This window comes from Zootoca vivipara, chromosome 1, assembly GCF_965207765.1.
Source record: "Zootoca vivipara chromosome 1, rZooViv2.hap1.1, whole genome shotgun sequence".
NCBI classification, from domain to species: domain Eukaryota; kingdom Metazoa; phylum Chordata; class Lepidosauria; order Squamata; family Lacertidae; genus Zootoca; species Zootoca vivipara.
This window is the reverse complement of record NC_142582.1, coordinates 37,028,720-37,051,729: the sequence shown is the minus strand read 5'-3', so window position 1 is coordinate 37,051,729 and position 23,010 is coordinate 37,028,720. Positions and strand designations below refer to the sequence as shown.

The 23,010-nt window shown below is 39.7% G+C and overlaps 1 protein-coding gene across 1 annotated transcript in view; it reads right to left on the bottom strand.

Annotated features, from left to right (window-relative positions):
* LRP1B (LDL receptor related protein 1B) overlaps positions 1 to 23,010 on the bottom strand; it is a 743,096-nt gene that overhangs the window by 54,632 nt on the left and 665,454 nt on the right. The window contains exons 59-72 of the mRNA XM_060279545.2: positions 22,341 to 22,522; positions 19,161 to 19,360; positions 16,226 to 16,414; positions 15,056 to 15,204; positions 14,236 to 14,329; positions 10,338 to 10,454; positions 8,783 to 8,902; positions 8,392 to 8,511; positions 7,216 to 7,332; positions 5,513 to 5,619; positions 3,904 to 4,033; positions 3,447 to 3,553; positions 2,381 to 2,513; positions 322 to 444 (exon numbers count right to left, since the gene is read on the bottom strand). Of these exons, the coding sequence (XP_060135528.2) occupies positions 322 to 444; positions 2,381 to 2,513; positions 3,447 to 3,553; positions 3,904 to 4,033; positions 5,513 to 5,619; positions 7,216 to 7,332; positions 8,392 to 8,511; positions 8,783 to 8,902; positions 10,338 to 10,454; positions 14,236 to 14,329; positions 15,056 to 15,204; positions 16,226 to 16,414; positions 19,161 to 19,360; positions 22,341 to 22,522 (1,888 nt within the window). The remainder of the gene's footprint in view (positions 1 to 321; positions 445 to 2,380; positions 2,514 to 3,446; positions 3,554 to 3,903; positions 4,034 to 5,512; positions 5,620 to 7,215; positions 7,333 to 8,391; positions 8,512 to 8,782; positions 8,903 to 10,337; positions 10,455 to 14,235; positions 14,330 to 15,055; positions 15,205 to 16,225; positions 16,415 to 19,160; positions 19,361 to 22,340; positions 22,523 to 23,010) is intronic.

The window sequence follows — 23,010 nt, the reverse complement described above, 5'->3', positions numbered from 1 at the left end:
GCAATATTGGGTGGAATTCAACATAGCGCTAAGTGGGGTATTCATGCAGGGAACAGGGTCACACAATGGGAATTTTCTACTGTTCCTGCTGCACACACCCCAAGCCATTTTTACAGAGTAGGGATTAATATTGTGCAAGCAGACCTTGTTCTATGCCACTCAACAACTTAGTTGAATCCTGCCCACAATGTGTACAGTATGAAAACAAAACAGAACAAAACAAGACAAAACAAAACAAAACAAGTGACCACGCAAAACAGAAAACTAAGTGGTCTAAAGGTAGTCAAATCAACAAACCATACTGTAGGAAATGAAACTTACCACATATTTCAGGGAGTTCATCAGAGTTATCTCCACAGTCATCTTCTCCATCACAAACCCAAAAATGCAGTTTACAGAGTGAATTGTTGCAAAGAAACTCATCCGATCTACATATATTCCCTCCTGAAAAACATGGAAAAGCCAAAATAGTTTATACACATATGTTGATGCTTTAATTGTGTGTATAATGTGTATGATATTTTTCTACTGGGAAACTGTTATCTTGTTTGTTTATGCATTTGGGGGCTCTTGCTGTATGCCAGAGTCCTTTCTAATTCCTGGATCAAATAAGGATTCAATTGCTGGACTAGTCAGACGTTTCTTAGTAAGGACCCCTGAATATGGGTTGTTCAGGTAACGGGAATTGGCTCTGTGCCAGAGGACAAATGAGTGGGCTCCCCTCCCTCACCAGGCTGTTACTGTGAAGGACAGGCCGGAGTTATGCATGTGAGCTAGAGGCTAGAAGCGGGCAGCAGCCTGGGCAGCAGACAGACAAAGCCATGCCTGATTTCTGCTCGGATCCTAGGCTGTGGATATGGGAGAAGCAAGACCTTCTGGAGGTGTTAATGCTGTGACTCCCTACATTGTACGCTCAGATTGTATATATGTTTAACTAAACCATATGTAATAGAGGTGCAGTACCGCAATCTCTGCTGTCCCTCATGCCAAGGAAAATGAGCCCTGGGTAAGTGCCTGGACCCGCTAGAATGTTGCACTGCTTGGAGATTGGGGTGGTGTGCGTATATATTATTATTATACTGCCCTATACCTGGAGGTCTCAGGGCAGCTCAAAGAATAGAATAAAATAGAAATAAAAACAACAACCCAATAACCCCACCCCATATATATGATTCAGTGTTGTGTTTTAATCCATGGACTTGATTGATTGATTGATTGATTGATTGACTGATTGCTGCTGCCAATTGGAAGTGGAAGTGACACCAGTAGGGCAACAATTTAAATCCTATTTTGAAGCACGTCATTTAGATAAAATAGCCTATTTTCAATATGGTTTTATTATGGTCACTTCCTAAATCTGATTTGCCTAAATCTTCTAAAATAATACGCTTTTTCTAAAATGAAAAATTAACTTAATAGAGGAAACAGTGTTTTTCTTCAGAATTATAGATCTCAAAAAATAGGTGGGCTTAATGCAAACACAGAAGGATTGATAAAAGAACAAATCCAAAAATCAGCAGATAGTTTAATTATAAACACAGCCTTCACAGAACATACACTTCAGATATGGAAATTGGGATTATTCCTGTGATTGCCTAGGTTTAGGATGAACTAGATTTGTGAAAAGGCAGCCTCAATGAGATAATATTGCTCTATATTTTAAGGGATTACTACAAGTCATAATTCTATGGCTTTTCTGAAGAAAATAGTGACAGTTACAAAAATGCCAAGTTGTGCTAACAGCCAAGGAAGAAAGTCTATTCTATTGAACAAAATGTGACATTCTGCAGGTTAAGGTAAAGGGGGTGGGAGTATCGTCAACCACCTCTGTTGCTACCAGCTTTTTCTCCTTTTGTGCAAGTTATATCACTTGAACATTTGGACAGCAACCTGAAAAGAGTTGAAGGCTGTAGTCATAAGGCCAAATTGCAAGCTCCCCTTCAGTTCAACAGGGCTTGTGCCAATAGAACAAATATAGTTCTATTGTAGATTCCCCCCCCCCCCCATGGTGACCTCTTACTCAGAGGCAGCCTCTTTTCCTTGTACATTCTTATAGCAAAAATAAATAAAAATAAGGGCAAATAAGAATTATTTTGTTTGTATTCAGTCTTATGCAATACAATTTTACCCATATCTACTCTGAATCAAATCCCATTGAGTTCAATGGGTTTTACTTCCAGTGTGTTTTGATTACAGCCAATTAAGCACCGGGGAGGTTCATTCTGGTTAAACATGCATAGGATTATCCTGTGGGCGCGCATATAATGGCAAAAGAAAGAAAAAATCATTACAGTACTGACATGGACTGTTATGGTAGGGGTATAAATAAATTATTAATCAATTAATTAATTAAAAAGTGGGGAAGAACATAATGACTCACCTCTGTCACAATGTTGTTCATCACTGCTATCCACACAGTCTTGGATCCCATCACAAAGCCATCTGATAGGGATACAGTGGGCCTTATTTTTACATCGAAACTGATCTTCCTTACATTCTGTTACACAATCCATCTGTTTAAATACATTTATATGCGGCAGTATTTATAAACAAAAGCAACAGAGTTATAGACAGATCAAGTAGAATTCGGCAAAACTGATAAAATTAATCCAAAGGTAGGTCATTTTTCTCTTAGTGACAGAAAAGTTACAATTAACACTGAATGTAAATAACTACAAATGCAGACAACAACATTTTGAGTTATAAAGGAGGGGGCATGAGATCGACACCTTTGCCCTAAAACCACTCCTTAGCATCCAAAGTTACAGGAGTAGCAGTGTGACTGTGCACTGGGCTTTTCCACCTCTCCAGCTTTCAAGCAAGACTTTTTGTGAGTATAGAAAGTTGGGACCTGGGAAAGAGCTCAGGGGTTGGAGGAGGAAGGGGTATAAAAAGAATTGAAGGAGGGATCTATGTTTTGTGAATGGAAGTGCCCTTGCAGAAGCACAAAACACTTTTGGGTACAGCTCATTAACCAGCCCACAGAGCACCACTGTTCTTATGAAATTCCCAATATTTATTTCTTTATGGATGTATAACTTGCTTTTTGACCAAAGCCATCAAAGTGGGTCACAATGTGAAAATGTAAGGATTAAATTGTTGCATCCAGTTGCATATTGGTTTTTAAATGCAACAATTAAAACAGCAAGCCTGGGCGTCTACAACTCAAGTGGTTGTCTGATCTTTCAAGCTTCTCTTTCAAGCGCCACAGACAAGAAACAGATCTGGTGAACCTCTGACATGAGGTAATTCCAGAATTTGGGGGCCAGAACTGAAAGGACCCTACAGCTATGCAAATCAATGAAAGATTCAACTACCCCATTATTTTCTGTACAAGGAAACCTCTGGGGTAGAATGAAATTCCATAATATTTGCTACTTTAAATTCAAATTTCTAAATTTGCTAGCCAAAGCTTTAGGTCAGGTGAAGACTAATTCACTGCTTACCTCATCAGAGCCGTCAGGACAGTCGTATTCTCCATTACATCTGAAAGATGCTGAGATACACCCTCCACTGGCACACACATACTCACTCGAAGAGCAGGTTGGAGATGCTATTTCAGAAATATATTTGGCATTAGAGAAAGGCAGTGCACTGTAAGCTTGGCATTTGGTAAAATACAGAACTACAGAGTGGCATGTTTGGTAAGGGCAAAATATATTTTATATAAGTCATCTTTCCAGTGACTGATTTCTGTCAATTTTCACAGAAGTCAATCTAGACATTTTAAATTTTAGTCTTACTGAGTTTTGGACTGAGGTATAGAACAGAAAAATAATTGTGGCATTAACAATTATTATGAAATGTGTGACAATGTTGCAAACCTATCACTCGAATTACTAACAGTGTTTTTCATTGCAGTTAGTAATTCTATTAACCCCCCCCCTCCAGATAAAGATTTACCTGGTTCACAATTTTTCTCATCTTCCCCAAGAATGCAGTCATCGTGTCCATCACATTTCCACTTTGCGGAAATGCACTGACCATTGGAGCATTGGAACTGGTCTTTTAGGCAGCCAGAATCACAGTATCTCTGTCATAAACAAAATAATGCAACTAATTGAAGTAATATACAATATGAAATGAAAAAAGAAGATTATGCCTGAAAACGAACAGCATTTGTGAATTCTCCAGTAATAAAACAATCATTTCCAAAGTTATACAAAAGTAGCAGAAGTTATAAAATGGAATAGTAATCACAACTGGATAGCGGGTATAGTAACAATTTTATCAATTTGATTGAGTGATAGTCATGGACAGTCATGGACATGGCCACCTCAAATACGGTGACATTTTTCTTTAAGTACATTCAGAATTATCACTTCAAATTTCAGCTAAAAATAGGGATATATGAAACCTTTCTTATTATTTTCTGTGATATTTCCACCTCATGGAATATTGAGACCACATGACAGGGCACATATTAAACAGCAGTCAAATTTTTGCAAGGTTAGAATTTTCAGAACTCTTAATTCCAAAGTTACAAAGCTTCACAGTAGTTTGGACCTGGACTTAAAAGAGATTAAGATGAGGCTTGATTATGCATTGAATCAAAGAATTGGATGGGACCCAAAGTTCATTTAGTTCAAGCCCCTGCAGTGCAGGAATCTTAACTAAAGCATCCATGACCAACTGTCATCCAACCTCTACTTAAAAACGTCAAGGAAGGAGAGTCTACCACCTTCTGAGGGAGTCAGAAAGTTATCCCTGATGTTTCTGCTTTGGAAAAAAACAAGAAACCATATTGCTGTTGGGAAGCAATGTTTTACTCATCATTTCTGATACCAAGTATGGTAGCTTGCTTTTCCTCAACTGAGCAGGCTATGATGACATTTTATTCTGTGCAAACAAGTGTCCTAAAATGCTGACTTCCTTATGCACAGGTCTTACTGGCTAGTTGTTTCTTGTACTATAGCCCCCCCCCAATGCAAACTACTGAATAACTTCCCTCAGTAGATAAGGATATTTCCTGCAATCTAGTTCTTTAAGCAAAGTTAATTGACCCCAATTCTGCAGTGTACCAATGACGTGAAGAATTTTGTGAGACCATGTTGACTCAACCTTACTTTTAACTTTCTAGAAATTCTTACGTTTGAGCCTCTAAAGTCTTACACTTGAGCCTAAATTTTCTTTAGGCAAAAACTAATACTAAAACTGAATTTTTGGCAGTATGTTCTTCTGTCTTACCAATTACACAATGTAAAGGAGTGGGTTTAAAGTCATTTGCCACTCTTGCCATATATTTCTATACTGCCTTTGGGTCTGCTTGCGCAGCAGCTATGAAGGGGAACCGGGACCAATACTTGTAGATTCAAACCAAGTTATTAATCCTGGATCTTACGTAGAGTATTGATCACATGGTTTTAGGTGGTGTGTGCATCAGTATATAAGCCCAAGCATGGATGTCTGGGGGGTATTGAGGTGGAAAAGGCAATTCATCCCCTGCCCCTAGTACCCCATCATATATACAGTAGGTGGTAAGTATCAAAACCAATCTCTTGCAAAGCCCTACCTCATCTGAGCCATCTGCACAATCATAATCACCGTCACACCAAAATCTTGCAGACATACAGTCTCCATTTGAGCAGTGAAAGTCTTTCTGAGCGCATGTCTGTGGTTCTGAAAGAAGAAATGTTTCAGATTCGAACTAAACACAAGTTAGAGAACTATTTTCTTAGTTTGATTTAACTTTCCCAAGCTTACCCTTGATGCACTAAGAACTGGAATCAGAACTGTTTCCTGGTCCCATTAATTTTGTGTTCTCCCTTTATATTATTTATAATGTTATACATCCGAGGGTGCTAATTGGGTTTAATAAATATTAGAATTTAATTAGAACTGGTATGTGAGGACCCATAATAGCTGGATTCGTGTGTATTCAAGATGTGGGCTGGCAGCTGTTAATATGCGAAGAGTTAATTAACCTAAGCACACTTCCTGGGTTGTGTATTTGACATTGTAATCCTGTAGAATCAACAAGTCTAAAAGCTAATTAGCTGAGGTAATTTCCTTGTGCGGTGACCACCTGGGGATAAGCCATTTAGGTGAAACAAAAGAATGAAAGGGTAGGTCTCATTTGCAAATGTGCTGGTTTCCTCCCTCTCTCAAGGGCTAAGTGTGAATAAATGTGAAAAGCTAATCCCTTTTCAGGCAATGAGTTTTAGGACATCAAAGGAAGGGTCTTCCCCTGGGTTATAAAAGAGACCAGAACTTAGGCTATGGGGGTTAGGGCTGGAGTGATGTAACCAGGAAGCTGGGTTGTGCTGGGCTTGTTGTTGCTGCTGCCATGGAATACTCTGGTGTGTTTTGGGCTGCTGCTGCTGTGAGCCCCTCCATTGGAACTCCAGCTTATGTATATATACAGCATATATATATATATATATAGTGTGTGTGTGTGTGTGTGTGTGTGTGTGTGTGTGTGTGTGAATAAACTAGCCTCTGTTGAGCCTTATTCCTGAAGGAAACACTAACCCTGGGTAGGGAATGCCTGCAACCCCTGGAATATTATGCAGCTGCTCGGCAGAGATTGGGGTGGTGTGTAATAATATTGTGACATTATTACTATTTTTTCAAAAAAAATTCCAGCTTAAAAATGGGGGGGAGGGGTATGCTCATACATATTTAAAATAAGTATGCTTGAAATTCAGAAACTATTGATAAAAGGTATTTTACTCTTACATACCCACAGAGGCTCTCCACTTTTTAGTTCCATATAAGAACATATGCATTTTTAAAAGGGACTATTTTAACTATCAAAAGCTTCCCCAAAGCTTTTGATGTTACTACAATGTAGGCCAAAGTTTTAAAAAGAGGAATTCAATGTAGTGCTAAGGAGATCACTCCATCAGTTCGAGCATTTCTGCTTGTCTGATGAAATTATCTCCCTCCTTTTCCTCTCCCCACCCCCCGCTGTATGCTGTTCTGGGTATTCTCCTGCTCCCCCCCCCTGGTCAATTTGGGAAGGCATAGGGACATACGGGGGTAGGGGAGGCAGAGGAAGGGGAAACCTCATCTTGCACAAGCTTCTGCAATAATAATAATAATGTGGTCTGACCAAGGCAGAATAGATCTGGACTTGATCTACTTCTGTTGATGCAGCATAGAATAGCATTAGCTTTTTTGTTGTAGCTGCATCACGCTGTTGACTCATGTTAAGCTTGTGGTCCACTAAGACCCCTAGATCCCCTTTCACATGTACTTTCAGAAATTACTTACTGCAGTTTTCTTCATCAGAATTGTCACCACAATCATTTTGGCTGTCACACCTCCAGTGATCTGGAATGCAGTTGCTGTTCTTACATTGGTATTCATGAGGCCCACAAGTTTTTTTATCTGTAACCAAGACAGATACTGCTTTTATTCTAATAATCTAAGGTAGTTAATCATTCTGAAAAATGCATGCCAGATTATTATCTATACCATATTAAACTATGTTTCACTAGCAAAGGTCCTGAATTAATTATCTGCTGCTATGTCAGAATGCATTTTATTTTTACCATATTATTATTTCCTCAGGGGTGGGGATAATTATTTGCTTGGATCCAAACTTGGATGTGGCTGGTGGGAAAATCCGAAACAGAACTTTTCACAAGAGGCACTTCTGCCAGTAGAAGGGAGGAAGCAATTTAAGACCCCCCCCCACTGCTGCAGCCTCTTGTGCCCTCAGAAAACTTGCTTCAGATGATTTAGGGATTGTCTAGAATAGGCAAGGCAGCAGAGGGAGGATAGAATCAACAAAAAGTCCCTCCTCTCCTCTTTCGTCAGTGGGATTCTCCACTGGATCAAAACCCCTTTTCTGCAAGAAGGAGTCATTCTAATATGAAATGATTCCAATATGAACTGACTTTATTACCACTAGTTGTGATGAAACACTTAATATTCTTGGGGTTTTTTTCAGGACCCACTCATTTCCTTGGTTTCAACTGTTTTAAAATATTAATTTTAAATAGCTGCAAATCACCCTGGGACCTACTGGTGAAGGGTGGGTAATAAATTTAGTAAGAGTATTTTAAAAATAAAAAAAATAAAAAGAATTCCTTCCAGCAGCACCTTAGAGACCAACTAAGTTTGTCACCTACCTGTAATTAAAAATAATAATTCTTACAAGCCTTACAACAAAAATTGCTCCTGTACATGGTTACAAAGAGATGGCATGCTCAATTCCATTCCCAATCTCACATGGTTTTTCATCCGAGAGGTAGGCTGTATTCAATGGACAATGAGTATGCTCAGTGGTCTTTGGCCTGTTGGCTTCTCTCACCACTTCATGATTTCTCTCTCTCTCGTTTGGTATGTCTGCAAACCCTGAATTTCTACCTGCTGATATTTCACTCTTGTACATGGGGCAGGCACTAGAGAATCGCATTTGCCAGTAGTATACAGGATACTCACCACAGTTTGCCTCATCAGACCCATCAGCACAATCAGGATCCTCATCACAAACCCATAGTTTAGAAATGCAGTGCTTTGTTGTTTTACACTGAAAATGGTCAGGAGAACAGCTGTTTTCCGCTTTAAAGAAAATGAGCTACTTTAAGTACAGAAACTGTTTTCTAACATTCAGAAATTCTAATTAAAACAAATCAAAGCTATTTTAAACTAGCTTTCTCTAAATTCTCCAAACAAACAAACAAAACCCAACAAAAAAACCAATGTCTTATCTCCACTTCCTACATTATTAAAATTGTATTATTCAAAAGAATTCACCAAAACAACAATGTGTATAGTCTGTTTGACTGACCACAAATAATGCAATTTTGGAGTTTCTGCATAAGTAACTTACGACAATCTCTTTCATCTTCTTCATCACCGCAATCATCCTGTCCGTTACACCTGAGATTTATTGGAATGCACTTTTGATTTTTGGTGCACTTGAATTGACCTGACAGGCAGACATGTGTATCTGAGGACAAACAAATAAGAAGACTCAGGACAGAAAACTCAGGTGATTCTCATTTTATATTGCTCAACTATATTACTGCTGTTTTGAAAGCCTCATTATCAGGGCTGGTACCAGACTTCAGTGAGCACTCAGCATGATGTTTGCAATAAGTCCCCACCTGGATCTCTACCTAGTGTTGCTACATGCTACTACTGGCACTGCTGTCATCACCATCACTGTATGCTGCCACCAGTCACTCTTCTTGCCTTGAATCAGACTGGACAAGGCAGGTAGCAACACCTGCTGCTACAGCATGGCTGCCACAACTTTTCAGTGGGAGCTGAGCTGTTACTTGGTTCTGATTTGCAGTGCTTGGCATATTTGCTTACCTAAAAATCAACCATTACCCAAAATAAAGAGATTTGAGGTTAACTATTGCATTTTGGGCAATCATATTTGATATTGAATTGGCTCTTTGAATCTTGTTTGAACTGTTCATTAAAGTAGTTTTAAGTTCAGACTTCTTCACGTTTATCTTACAACCCGAAACTTGGTGTGTGTGTGTGTGTGTGTGTGCGCGCACACACACACACACACACAGTAATTCCAAGTGCATTTTGAAATGACAAGCTGACAATACATCATAACATCTCCTTCGTGTAATTATGTTTTCCCTTCTCTATCACTCTTTTTCATTCCTCTTGTACATCCATTTTCTCCAGGGTTTATTGCCAGACAGCCTTTTCACCAAACAAAGAAGAGTGTTTAAAGAGGTCATCGTTTTCTTGTAACTCTCCTGATAGCTGTTATCAGTCATCTTATAATAATATTAGAGTGATACACTCTTTGTAATTATCTTCCAACTTCTTAATGATTCTTAAGAGCTAAACATTACTGGCAGCCTGGTACTATTCAGAATTTTAGCTAGGGAAACTCAAACACCTGGATGCACAACAGCTGATAAAATGGCATATTCTCTATATCAGTTAAAGAGACAGACTCGTCCCGTTTTACAGATTTCTAGCATTGTATCAGATCTCCTTAGTACTCTTGTGGCAACAGTAAGTTATAGAAACACTAGGGAGGTTTCTCCTTCAGTTCTTAGAATGTTGTGCTGGGATATTTGTGTGGTTTCACTTCCCCCACACCTTTTCTAAACCCTTGCACAGCACTTCTGCATCTTAAACAGGACTGTCCTCATCCTGGTGCAATAGCATTGAAGACTAAACCAGCCACTGGGTAGGAGATATGAAATGCTGGCAGCCCTTTTACAAGGGAAGAATGAAACTGGAACACAGTACATGACACTGTGCTGCAGCTGATGAATGGCAGACTATAGCATCAGATTCTCTAAAAAGCTTTTTCTTTGATTTCTTTGATTTCAAAAAATTATATACCACTTGATTGTAGACGACAACAGCAACCTCAAAGCAGTCTCATGCCATATAATGCTTACCACAATTGAGTTCATCAGAGTTGTCTCCACAGTCATTCTCTCCGTCACATATAAATGCTGGTAAAACACAGAGTCCAGTTCCACACTGAAATCTGCCAGGCTGACATTTAAATTCAGCTGGAAAAAAGGATCAAGTGTTGAACATCTGCATATGGTAATAAGTTTTTTAAAAAAACAACAGCAACAACACAACAGCCTTTCATAGCATTTCTAGGCTTATGAAAAAGCTATCATATATTTGTTTACTAATAAATACAGTAGATATGTAAAGTGTCTATCTCTCAGTCCAAGTACGTTAATGAATGTGTTCCATTATAAGTCAGTGTTTTTTTAATCAAATGCATATAAAATGTTTTGCAATTAACAAGGATGCATGCCTCTACTTTGTAATTTTTAAAGCAACGTGAGAACTATCAGAAACTGGGTGATTCTAATTGCTTCTCTTTCCTCAATGAAGCAATTAAATGTATTTTCTCTTAGCTGTACTAAAATTGTTTCAGCCAGATGACTCTTAATTTACAAATTCACAGCTACACCTTTCTCCCACAACTATATGACATCCAAGCAGGAGAAGTGGAAGCTAATTGGCATGGAAGCTGAATTTCTCAGCAACTGTAAACTGTGGGATTTCCTGCATTCTGATGTTCCTCAGGACATCAGATTGCAAGTACAGACCAGCAAAATGACTGCATTCAAACTACTTAATGCACCAGTATTTACTGTGAATATCTGGATGATAATATTGATACACAAAGCACAAAGACCTTCTGAATACAAAACAAGAAACAGGGGCAGCTAAAATAAGTATGTGTATGCCTAGGTTAATAAGTAAAACTGAAATTTGCCTCTCTGTGAGTGTGAAACTAGCTTGTTTAAATAGAATCTAGCCAACTCCAAAATTATTAGCAAGATTCTCGGCATCCATAGGAAGAAGATGTTCTAGGCTGGAATTACGACTGCTATGCTATGGGACTGCTACAAATCACTACTATGACACCACAGTCCTATGCATGCTTACTCAGAAATGAATCCCACAGCATCATCCATTGGTACTTGCTGCAGTATGTGCATTTAATATTGTGGTCCATGAGTTCTTAATTTTATTGATTCATTTTTAAAATTCTACATTTCCAGTGTTTTCTAAATTAATGGAAGATTTAATAAAACATTCTCTCCCAAAAATAGTAAGGGTTGCACATTTGGGAAGCCTTTCTCCATCCTAATCCTCAGTGTGAGTCATATTTGTTCTTTATCATGGCATTACCAGTAGTGACTTCACTCCTTCTAAGTAGCAAGCCACTCTTCTCAGGTCACCGTTAACCTTGCTTACATTTCCTCTGCAGCAGAGGAGGATACTTTGAGCTCTAGACCTCAGAGATTTGATTGAAATTTGACAAGTGGGGTCATCTTAATGGATGGTCCTGGTTGCGGGCAGGCCCTCAAGCCACTCCCCCCTGGCATGGGAGGAGTTATTACCCTCATGCCAGGGTGGCACCACAATTACCCAGGGCCAATTGCCCAATCAATCTGAAGGGTAATTGTGATGAGTAGTTTAAAGGCAGCAGTGTGACGCATGCCAAGCATTTGCTTCGCGCTGCCAAACACCCGCCCACCCTCCCCTTTTTGTTGTGTTGTTTTAGATGTCTTCTGGCCTTGCTTTGAACTTCGTTTGGTTGCCCGCCTTGGGACGGGGACCGGGTAGGAATTTTTCCATTTGGCAAAATTGGTACAGGCCACTTGGTTTTTGCCTACCTCTTAGCAATCGTCAGAACTTTGTAAGGTTTGGCGGTTAGGCATTCACTTAATTTTGAGTGGGGGAGGGGAGGTCAGTCATTACCTGCCCCTGCCATGGTACAAGGGTATTCCGTTAAAGGAATCCAGGGCCTGGATCCTGTCCGAAGTCCGTTTGAGAGGCTAGGGCCATGCCATGCCTCAGGGAACACCAGGGAGATGCAGGTGGGGTCCACCGAAGCATTCTACCCTTTGGGTGGTTTACCCTTATAGACTTCCTGCAAATGGGGCAGGAGTCAGATACAGTGGTACCTCAGGTTAAGTACTTAATTGGTTCTGGAAGTACGTACTTAACCTGAAGCATACTTAACCTGGTGAACTTTCCCATTGAAAGTAATGAAAAGTGGATTAATCCATTCCAGACGGGTCCGTGGAGTACTTAAATTGAAAGTACACAACCTGAAGCATACATAACCCGAGGTATGACTGTATAGTCTTTAGCCAATGCCTAAGCCAATACCGCTCACATTTGTAATCAATAAGTTGTGGCCAAAATTTGCCCAATAACCTTAAACTTAAAATTCAGTGTCTGTGTGAAGTGCCTTTATTCTAACAGGGGGGTTGGCTTGGGGGTCTTGACACACAACTGTTGGCCCTGGGAAGCAAAGGCAGTTAAACATAACTAGTTTCCTCCCGAGTAATCCAGTCTGGGTTTCAAATTATAGTGAGAAATCACCTAAACTCCATTTGAATTGACCCGCATGTATAAACATACCTATACGCAGCAGCAATCAGTGTGATCGAGTGGCAGCATTCACTCTTGACAGCTGAGTTGCTGCTGCTTACGGAGAGGAAGAATGAGGCAGTGTTGGCCCAGCGAAGATGCGCCAGCAGTAAAGCTAGATTGGTTCCGCCCAGGGCTGGCCTATGCATGATGCAAGGTGAGGTGACCGCCTAAGGTGGCAGGATCTGCAATGTTTATTTGTTCCTGATGCCAGTCTTCTCTCCCTCCTCCCCTGGCAAGGAAGGGGGGTGCCATTCTGTAGTTTGCCAAAATGCCACGGGGTGACCATGGTTCTGCTGGTGTGTTAGCCCAATGCCATCTTCCCTGCTGCTTTGCTGATCCGCTACATGCTTTTTACTGGCGGACAGCATTTGGTTGTTGCCTAGTAACTGCCTGACAGACTTCCAACATAACCAGATGAAGGAATACTGTTAATTGTAATGGTAAGAAAGTGACCTGCTGGGGATCCTGTTTTGCTTCTGCTGTTGCACTGGAGCTCTAGGAAGCTTTTAGTATGCTGATTAAAAAAAACCTACTGGCCTAGTTTGTTTAAAAAATTGAGAATGAAGAGATCTGAAGAGTGTGTACCAACCAATGTAAGCCATGTGCAGCAGAAAAGCAGTAGAAAAGTCTCCACTATGAATTACCATGCAGAAAATGCAAAGCTACGCAAGCCTGTTTTCATGAATATAATATATTTGTATTCACCTGTCACGTATTCATCTGTCATGGCAAAATTATAGCAGGCATACTTGTACCTGCTGCAAACATTGTTTACTTTTAAAAAAATGACAGGAGTATTGTGGCAGGTGCATGAACTATGAGCCTATCAAAATATCTGCAGATTTTACAGCACATTCAGGATCCTGCAGCAGTGTTATTAAAGTGCTAAGCAGCAGTACATCTTATGAAATCTCTAGTGATTGCCAGACTGCTGCTAATCTTCTTTTGTATTATTTGTAAAAGCTATAATATAAATAAGGGAGCTATTAGGAAATTATTTAAAAAGTTAAATATTATACCAACTTGCAGCAGAAACGCTTAGAAAAAGTTCTATTTCTCCAGATAATTAAGTTATTATATAAATTGTTTATTCACTCTGTGGCAGTCTTGTAGATTTTATTGACTCAACAACAACGACAAATTTATATCCCACCTTCCTCCAAGAAGCTCAAGGCGGCATTCATGGTTCTCTATCTTCCCATTGTATTCAAACAACAAACCTCTGAGGTAGATTAGGCTGAGAGATTGGCCTAAAGTCATCCAGCAAATTTCATGGCCAAGTGGAGACCTGAATCCTACTCCAACCCTCTTAACCACTGTACCACATTGACTCTTACAGTATGAAAATGCTAGGTTAATGCAACTTGCTAAAATACTTACGGCATTCTTCAGGTTCATCTGATCCATCCCCACAATCATCTACAGTGTCACATTTCCACCAGAATGGAATACATTTGTCAGTTTTGCAGCGGAACTGCAGGAGAAAGGTATTATATAGAAAACCTTAAAGTGTTAACAGTTTTTATTGAAATAACATGATTTTTTTTTTTGCAAATCGGAAAATAATTTATAAGAAATCAGAGCCCAAAGCCAGAATATGGAGTCTGCTGTTCTTTGAAATTAGTTTCTTCCCCACTAAAGGTATTAATGATCTGGATTCATAGGCATACTTGAGTGAGTGGAAGGCACTTCCATTCTCATGGGTTGGGGGAGGGAGGTATCTTTGGAAATTCCACAGCATGCCAGTTCAGAAACAGAGGGAGACAGTGGGCTATAAAAGCAAATGAGAGATGGAAGAGCCTGTTCCATGAATAGAACTTTGGAAATCAGGATCCAAGCCAACATATATCAGTCAAGTTGGGGTGGGGGAATAACTTTGTTGATGTACCTTAATGAAATTTATCCAAACAAGGAATATAAAGATAGATAATTTAGGCTTCAACATAACTGTAACACCATAAACCAGATTTTTCTGATATATATATATATATATATATATATATATATATATATATATATTTAAAAAACAACAGCAACAAAGTTCCTAATCAATAGTACCTTCATTCATTGCCATTTAAAACTATTAGTGCCCTCCCCCCCTTAATCTCAAAACTCTCACAAGTCTTTACACTGCTTCAAAGTCTCTAAATACATTAATAAGTAATCCTTATAAATGTTACAATATACACATTCTACTTACTTGACTGGCTGTGCAGTTTGATAAGCAAGTCTTATTATCTGCTGCGAGGTAAAAGTTGGTGGGGCAGGCACAGGTGTGTGTTTTGCCTGGGGCCAGGAGGCACAGGTGACTACAGCCACCGTTAGTCAATGCACAAAGATGTTTAGGCACTAGGAATGCAAAAGAGGAAACAATTAAAATGTGCTAAGGTGATTCACATGAAAAGCAACATAGCTGGCTTTCCCCCAGATAAACGTCTGGCAAATAGAGGTACCTTGGTATGGCTAAAAATAAATAAATAAATATGCATATAAATATTATCATCAGACTGTCTATATGAATGAAAGTAATTTTTTCCAGGGGCGGCACATCCCATTTCGCCACCCGAGGCAAAATGGAAAGGTGCTGCCCACCAAGTCCTCCCTTATCTGGGTCATGCGGCAGTTCCAGCAAGATCTCATGGAGTGCACGAGATTTCAGTGAGATCTTGCCAGAAGAAGCCTGTGTCACTGCCACTTCTCCTCCAGTGGTGGAGGCGATGAGGTAGGGTACCCACCTAGGCACCTCCATTTTGTGTCCTGATGCCAGAGGCAGCTGCCTTAGGCTGCGTCATGGGCAGGCCGGCAGGCCCTGTGTGGGTTTGAATGAACACAATTTAAAGTCCTTTTGTACCTTTTTTTACTTGTTCCTAGGATACACACACACAAAAAGGTACAAAAAGCCTTTAAACTGCATTGATTCAAACTGTCTATAAAATACAGTTTACGTCATATTACCGGTATATTAGTTCAGACTAATTCAGCCAATTGACAAGCCTGAGGGATTCCTGAAATTCAAAAAATACTCTGAACTAGCAGAGAATTCTGGACCCTGTGCAACCGTGAACTCTTTCCTGGGGTCCAGTAGAGACTTACTGGCAGTGGTTGCGGGCTCAGTAAGAGTTTACTTCTTTCCAGCACCCATTACAAAAATTGAGTGAGAACTGAGGCGGTTCACAAAGCCAACAAAGGCTGCTTATGTAATGGACCTTCAGTGTCAGACCTTCAGTGAAACTAACCATACTTCTAATATTTTGCTCTTATTTCTGTCATACTTCTTTAGCAATCCAGTATAAAACTGCTTAGTTTAATCACTAAGCAAAGTCTTCAGAACTCTAGTGAATTCAGAATGCTCTTTACAGAAAATATTTACCATCAGGCTGTCTGTATGAATGATACACTTGGATATCAGTTATGGCATGCCACGAGTTAATCAGTGCTACTTTATCTGCTCCAGAGGTTTTATGGGCACGGTTGACTGTCTTGGTTTTTCCATCAGTCCAGTAGATGTAGTCTTCAAATAATGTGAGAGCAATCACGCCTAGAATATGTTGATTAGGAACTGCAACAGAATGTAAGATTAATGTTCAGTTTTGGAAGACTGCCAGCTAAAATATTCCATACTGCAAAAGCTGACAAAGACAAGGACTGCATAACTTCTTGTGAATAATGGCTGTGACAACCTGTCAAACCTGGAGGCTCTTTGTTACCAGTTTAAAGTATCTAGGATTAAGATTAGATACATCAACCCCACTTGGCTAAACTCTGTTGGCCTAACCATAGTGAAAGAAACAGCTGGGTCCCAGGGAACCGATAGCAGGAGACTATTTGTGCGCTGCCACATGCAGATTTGAAAGTTCTTGCACAAATTGTAGGCTGGATGTAATTTATAGCTTCTGCAGGGATTCCTTAATTCTTTGGATGCAGTTTAGTTTCATCATGCAAGGTTATTGTTCTATTTAAAAAGGCACTTCAAGGGCATATTGTTTTGGTTACACTGTGTCTAGGCATGGATATGGTGCGCTTCAAGTCACCACCAAAGAAGAAGAAGAAGAAGAAGAAGAAGAAGAAGAAGAAGAAGAAGAAGAAGAAGAAGAAGAAGAAGAAGAAGAAGAAGAAGAAGAAGAAAGAGTGTCAGAACAGAGCCTATTACCATACTTTCTGGGCATGTACAAAAGGCTGTTGCTTTCCACACAGCTTGAGTTCATGTTCAAGATAGTGAGTAACCCACTTCTCCAGCAATTTTGTTACAGTATTTCATTTCTATCTGAACTTCTCCCTCATTTTGGGATTGAGATTCCAAATTAACTGATTTTGTTTTCAGAGTGGCACTGTACATTAATGGCAAATCATCCTCTCATGTCCCCCCCCCCTCAACTTCAGAGCTTTGTTCAGACCACTTTGTATGTTTAGGTCAGTGTCCCTTTGCATGCTGGTTTAAGTTCACCCATTACTAGTAACAAGCATGTAAAATAGTCATTCACAGTTCATAAAATTATCTAGCACTCCAGTTGGAGACCAGCCTTTACCAAAGGTGTCATGGACTTTGAAGACACTCAAACTCAGGACGCAAGGGAGAAACATGCTAAGAGGAAGTCACGCTTGGCAAATCCACACTGTGATCAACTCCCCCCCCCCCCCCGGAAACCAATGTCCCCACGGTGGAAGGACGTGTGGATCCAGAATTGGCCTCCACAGTCACTTACAGACCGATTGTTAAAACCGTGTTTATGGAAGACAATCTTACTCAGATACAAGTGATTGCCAAAGAGAAGAGAGAAGAATATAGAGTATTTTGTCAAAGGTTTAATCAAGAGTTCATATACAATTTACCATTTTATAAAAATTATGCTCTGAATCTCGCTCATTAAATTATATACTCTTTATGACAACCTGTGTACTTTCTTCTTATATTTTTTAAAAATTTGCAGACAGGTCAATATCGATTAATATTTCATTAATAAACTAATATTGATGTTTTTAATATGATTTTGAATACAGTACTTGTGAGATTTGAATAAAAAAATGTTAAAGGTAGATGAATTCAGAAAAGTCCATCATTGCTCATATGTATGACCCTCCATTGTCTTCCATAGAGCTTTAACTATTTCATGTCAGCTGCAGAAGTAGTATTTATAGAGCTGGCCTCATGAATAGAAGCCAAGTTGGGAGACAACTCTCTCATTTCTCAAGCACTATGAGGTTAGGAATAGGGCGCTTTGAAGTTGAGAGCTAACTCCCCATTTGAACTTCCCCAGTTTTGACAATATATACACAAAAATCAAACCGTGCTCACAAGAAATAAATTGGTAAATATGTGAAAAGTGATTCCCATTATAATCCTGATAGACAATATTATTACTCCTTTATTCTAGATGTGACCTGATGCTATGAGACAGTCAATTCCCAGATAACAACTAATAAGGCGAGATTCAAATCAGGGAAGTATTCATTTTAATTAGCAGCTCAATCTGTCAACCATTTGCTGCCTGGGTTCTCATTTTAGTAGCAATAATCCCCCAAGCTTGCCTAGTAGCAAATAAAAACATTTGGTACTTACACATGTGCATGTACATTTGCTGTGAATATATATATCAAGAAGTTTAGTACAGGAGTCAGTGTCACAGCAGTAATTCTCAAATCACTACAGTTGATTAAGGAGGTGAAGATCTCCAGAACTACACTAGCCAGAAGTAGCCAGCATGCTGCCCTCCAGATGTTGTTGAACTACAACTAATCAGGGGCAATGCTGATTGGGTCTGATGGGAATCATAGTCCAATAACATCTGGAGGGCACTTGCACTAATGGAACCCAGTAAACGAAATATAAAAAATGACTGGATTTTAAAAATTCTATTTCACTGGATTTTTATACTAGAGAAAGATAGATAGGAATAGAAAAAAATAGTAAATACACTCCATTAATTGGTCTTTATATATTCTCACTCATTGGTCTTTGTATATTCCTAAGTTACATATTCTTGAATCACATATGTACTGTCATTTTAAAAGAACTAATGGCTGCTCTTTTATTAATGAATGGAAATAAATGTTTTATGCTTGTACTGGTGATTTTCTCCCCTTTTATGTCTGTATTAAGTATTTTTAGCTTTGGATAGGATAATTGAGTAGTGCTTTAAAAAAACAGCTACAGTCTCATGTTTTCCATCCTCTTTGATATGCAGTGTTCTGATTTCTTAGCATACATTATTGGTGAAAATGTAGTAGATAGAAATACATTCACTTCCATAATGAGCATAAAAAACCTAGCGAAAAAACAAAATTTCTGAACTTTGAGAGCAACTGACCTTTATTTCTATGAGAGCCATCCATGTTAGAAAATTCAATATGGCTTTCATCAGCCCAGTAGAGTCTTCTGTTGACATAATCTATTGTAAGAGCCATTGGTCTAGATATCTGTGTTTCTATCACAATTGTCTGATCAGAGCCATCCATGCCAGCTCGGCCAATGTGAGGATACTCACAGCAATCAATCCAGTACAAATATCTAGGAAATAAAATAAGATAACTATTTTGTTTATTGATACAAATGTATTCATCAGAAAAAAATATGTGTATCATCAGGGGATCAATAATTATTCTATTACTGCAATCCTAAACATTCTAACTAGGAAGTACTATTGCTGGTTAGTAAATATAGAGCTCACTGATTATATTACTTGTCAAAAGAGTGAAAATCTACAAACTATGGGGCAAACTAGACTCTATGGCGGTAGTAGCAATCTTAATGTTACAATAAGAGACATGCATTTTCCTATGTCCTCTTCCCCTCAGTTGGAGCAAAGGATTAAGGTGGAATGTGGTTTGGGAAAGAAAAGGGTTCAGTGCCCTTCACCCACCTCTTAATTTTGTTGTTAATAAAATATCCCCACCCCAATTTATATGGATGTCATGAGCATATGAATGATGTCCCTATAAGACCTAGTTTGGCTGTACTGTCTCAGAAAACAGAATCACATATTGCAGGGCTGTTATTGTTGCTCGAGCAAATGATTCTGCAGGGAGATCCTGACTTCATCAATCAAATGACAAGTTCACAAATATTGATATTTTGCATTAGAAAAGAAAAACAAGTGACCCAGATGTGGATCACGGGTCACATAAGATAAGGCGAGCTATTTCCACCACTGCCAGCCCCCAAAATCAGAAAAGGCCTCTGCTCATTTCTGAGGAGGGGAGGAGGATAGACACTACTGCAGAAACAAAAATAAGATTTATAAAGTGCACTTAATCAAAATTTATTCAGGCCAATTAAAATATTGGTCAGGGGCAGTTGAAAACAAAAGAACACTTTTTGTTATCTATATGCAATGTTACACATCCAGGCTTTAAATCTGCATACTGAAATCAATGGGCAGTTCAGAGCATAAAAACACAAATACATAATAAGAACAAGAACAAAACAAAGCAATAACACCCCTCGCTCCCCCCCCCACACATTTAAAAGGACATAGAGTCCTAGAATGTTAATCAGACAAAGACCTGGTTGAAGAGGAACATTTTCACCTGGTGCCTAAAGATGTATAATGAATAAAGACATCACTATTGATTTCAAGACGCTGCAGCTCCAAAAGCTGTTGGGTGAGAAACAGCAAGCCACCGCTGAAGGCCCCTTTTCTCTCCCCTACCAGATGTCAAAGGGATGGCGGGTGCTTGGCAGAGTCAATCAGGAAATCCTACTGCTTGCCTGTTCTTTGATGTGAACACTATTGCTCACCTGTTCTTTGAGATGAGAGCTCCCAAAGCTAATTTCTAGGCTAGACCAAAGCTGGCTTCGCTGATATCTCTAATAAAAAGCTACAGTCCTGACTTGTAACATCCAGAGAAATAATGCCCAAAGAAAATATGTCACTGGGTATAATTCAGAGTAAAACATCTTGTCAAGGAACAAAAAAGCTTTACCAAATTCTTAAGATCTACTGGATCTTTGTAGGGAGGGATCTATCTGCTTGTTAATTGTAAAGAAAAATTCCTTATTCTGAAGCATAGCTGTTTAAATATAGGGGAAGCTTTACTGCTTTATTATCTTATTTAAGGATGTTTCATCTCTTAATGATATTTTGCTGTAAAGTTTTAACTTATTGCAAATTTATCTCTGCCAGGTCACATAACTAACCCTCCTTCTGCCTTCAGAGGAGAAGAGGATATTTCAATTTTCCGTGAGGGTTGCGGAAGGGGTTAAAGACATCCCCAGGATTGGGGGTGGTGTTGGTGAAGAAGGAGTGTATGTAATAGGACCCTTTTTGGTTGCTGGGGAGAAAAGCATGTAGCATGTTTGATTGGCAGGTAAGGTAAAGGTAAAGGGACCCCTGACCATTAGGCCCAGTCGTGACCGACTCTGGGGTTGCGCGCTCATCTCGCATTATTGGCCGAGGGAGCCGGCGTATAGCTTCCAGGTCATGTGGCCAGCATGACAAAGCCGCTTCTGGCAAACCAGAGCAGCACATGGAAACGCCGTTTACCTTCCCGCTGTAGCGGTTCCTATTTATCTACTTGCATTTTGACATGCTTTCGAACTGCTAGGTCGGCAGGAGCTGGGACCAAGCAACGGGAGCTCACCCCGTCACAGGGATTCAAACCGCCGACCTTCTGATCAGCAAGCCCTAGGCTCAGTGGTTTAACCACAGCGCCACCTGGTACTGACCCTTAAATCCTCAGCGTCCTCCAGTTTGTTTCACTTTTGCAAAGAGCATCGGATCTCCCTCCCGCCCACTGCCTTTTCTTAATGGTTAACCTGACATTGCTTTGCCTGTCATGGGGTCGCTTGCTTTGCAAGGGCCCAGCGGGAACTCTGCCAATTGGCTGATTGGCTCTTGCCATTGGTTTTTGCCTACTGCTTAGCAAACCGTCACAACGTGTTAGGTTGGCGGTTAGGCATTGGTTAATAATTCTGGTTGGTGGAGGGGTTTGGCATGGAGGTGCCTACCCCTCATTAAAATTGTCGCTCCACATAGAAGTATTCCGTTAAAGGAATCCTGGGGCTCCGGGGCTCTAGTCCATACACCCCCGCAATGGGCGGGGCTGGGGCCACTACAGAAATGCCTTGGGGAGCATTTCTGGTCGAGGGGAGAGTGCCTGGACACAGCTACCTCCTCTCCCATGGGGTGTTTACTTGACTTCCCGATACAGATAGGGAAGTCGGAGCTGATCTGTCCCAGGCGGGGGACAGATGGGGTAACCAATGCCTAAGCCAACACTCACATTTAATTTGTATTTAAATAAAGTTGTGGCCAAATTAATGCCAAAACCCAAACTAAAATTCTGAGTGCTGTGTGAGTTATTAGGGGGGATGTCTAGTACCCTCGATACGCAAATACTTCAGTTGTCTTTTGTAACCGTTAAACACATTCATAAACTAACTTCAGAGCAGCTTTTGGTGAAAAGAGAGAGACATATATTACATAACGCACATTCTCCTAATCAGATGTGATCAATTAACATAATTAGTTTGTAATATAGTTCCATACCCAGCTTGAGGATCTAAACAGAGATCTCTTGGGAACTTCACCCTTTTGCTCACAAGAACGGTGGGATATAGGCCATTGACTTTTGATACTTCAATAATCCTTTTTTCTGTGTCAGACCAATAGAGATTCTTTCCAACCCAGTCAACTGCAAGTGCATTAGGAACAGCTGTGTTATGAACTACCTAGAGAAATTAAAATTGTATAAGTAGTGGAATACACAGAAAAACAAGAGCAGAATCCATTTCTTATTCTTGAAAAATATTTAAAAGATGCAAGAGAGAAACAAATGATATTACACTGACAAATGTGATTTCATAATTGGCAGCACAATTAATTGTATATCTACTCAGAAGTAAGTTTTGTTGCGCTCAAAGAGAGTATATAAGATTACAGACCAAATTTCCCAAGATATTTGAGGGAAATTATGCATTTCTTAAAGAGTATTAAAAACAACAAAGAAGAGCCTAAATTAAAACCCAGCTTGGTTTGAGAAAGCAGGTTGCGGTGGGGTCTAGCAAGACACCCCTCTGCTGCTGGGCGGAATCGTCTAGATGGCCATGACTGTGATTGGTGTCTTCTGGGTTGTTGGGGAGATTTCTATGTTGTGATTTTGATGGACAGCCCAGAGGCTATATATCCTTTGCTCGCAGTGTTGGGCCTTCTCTTTCAC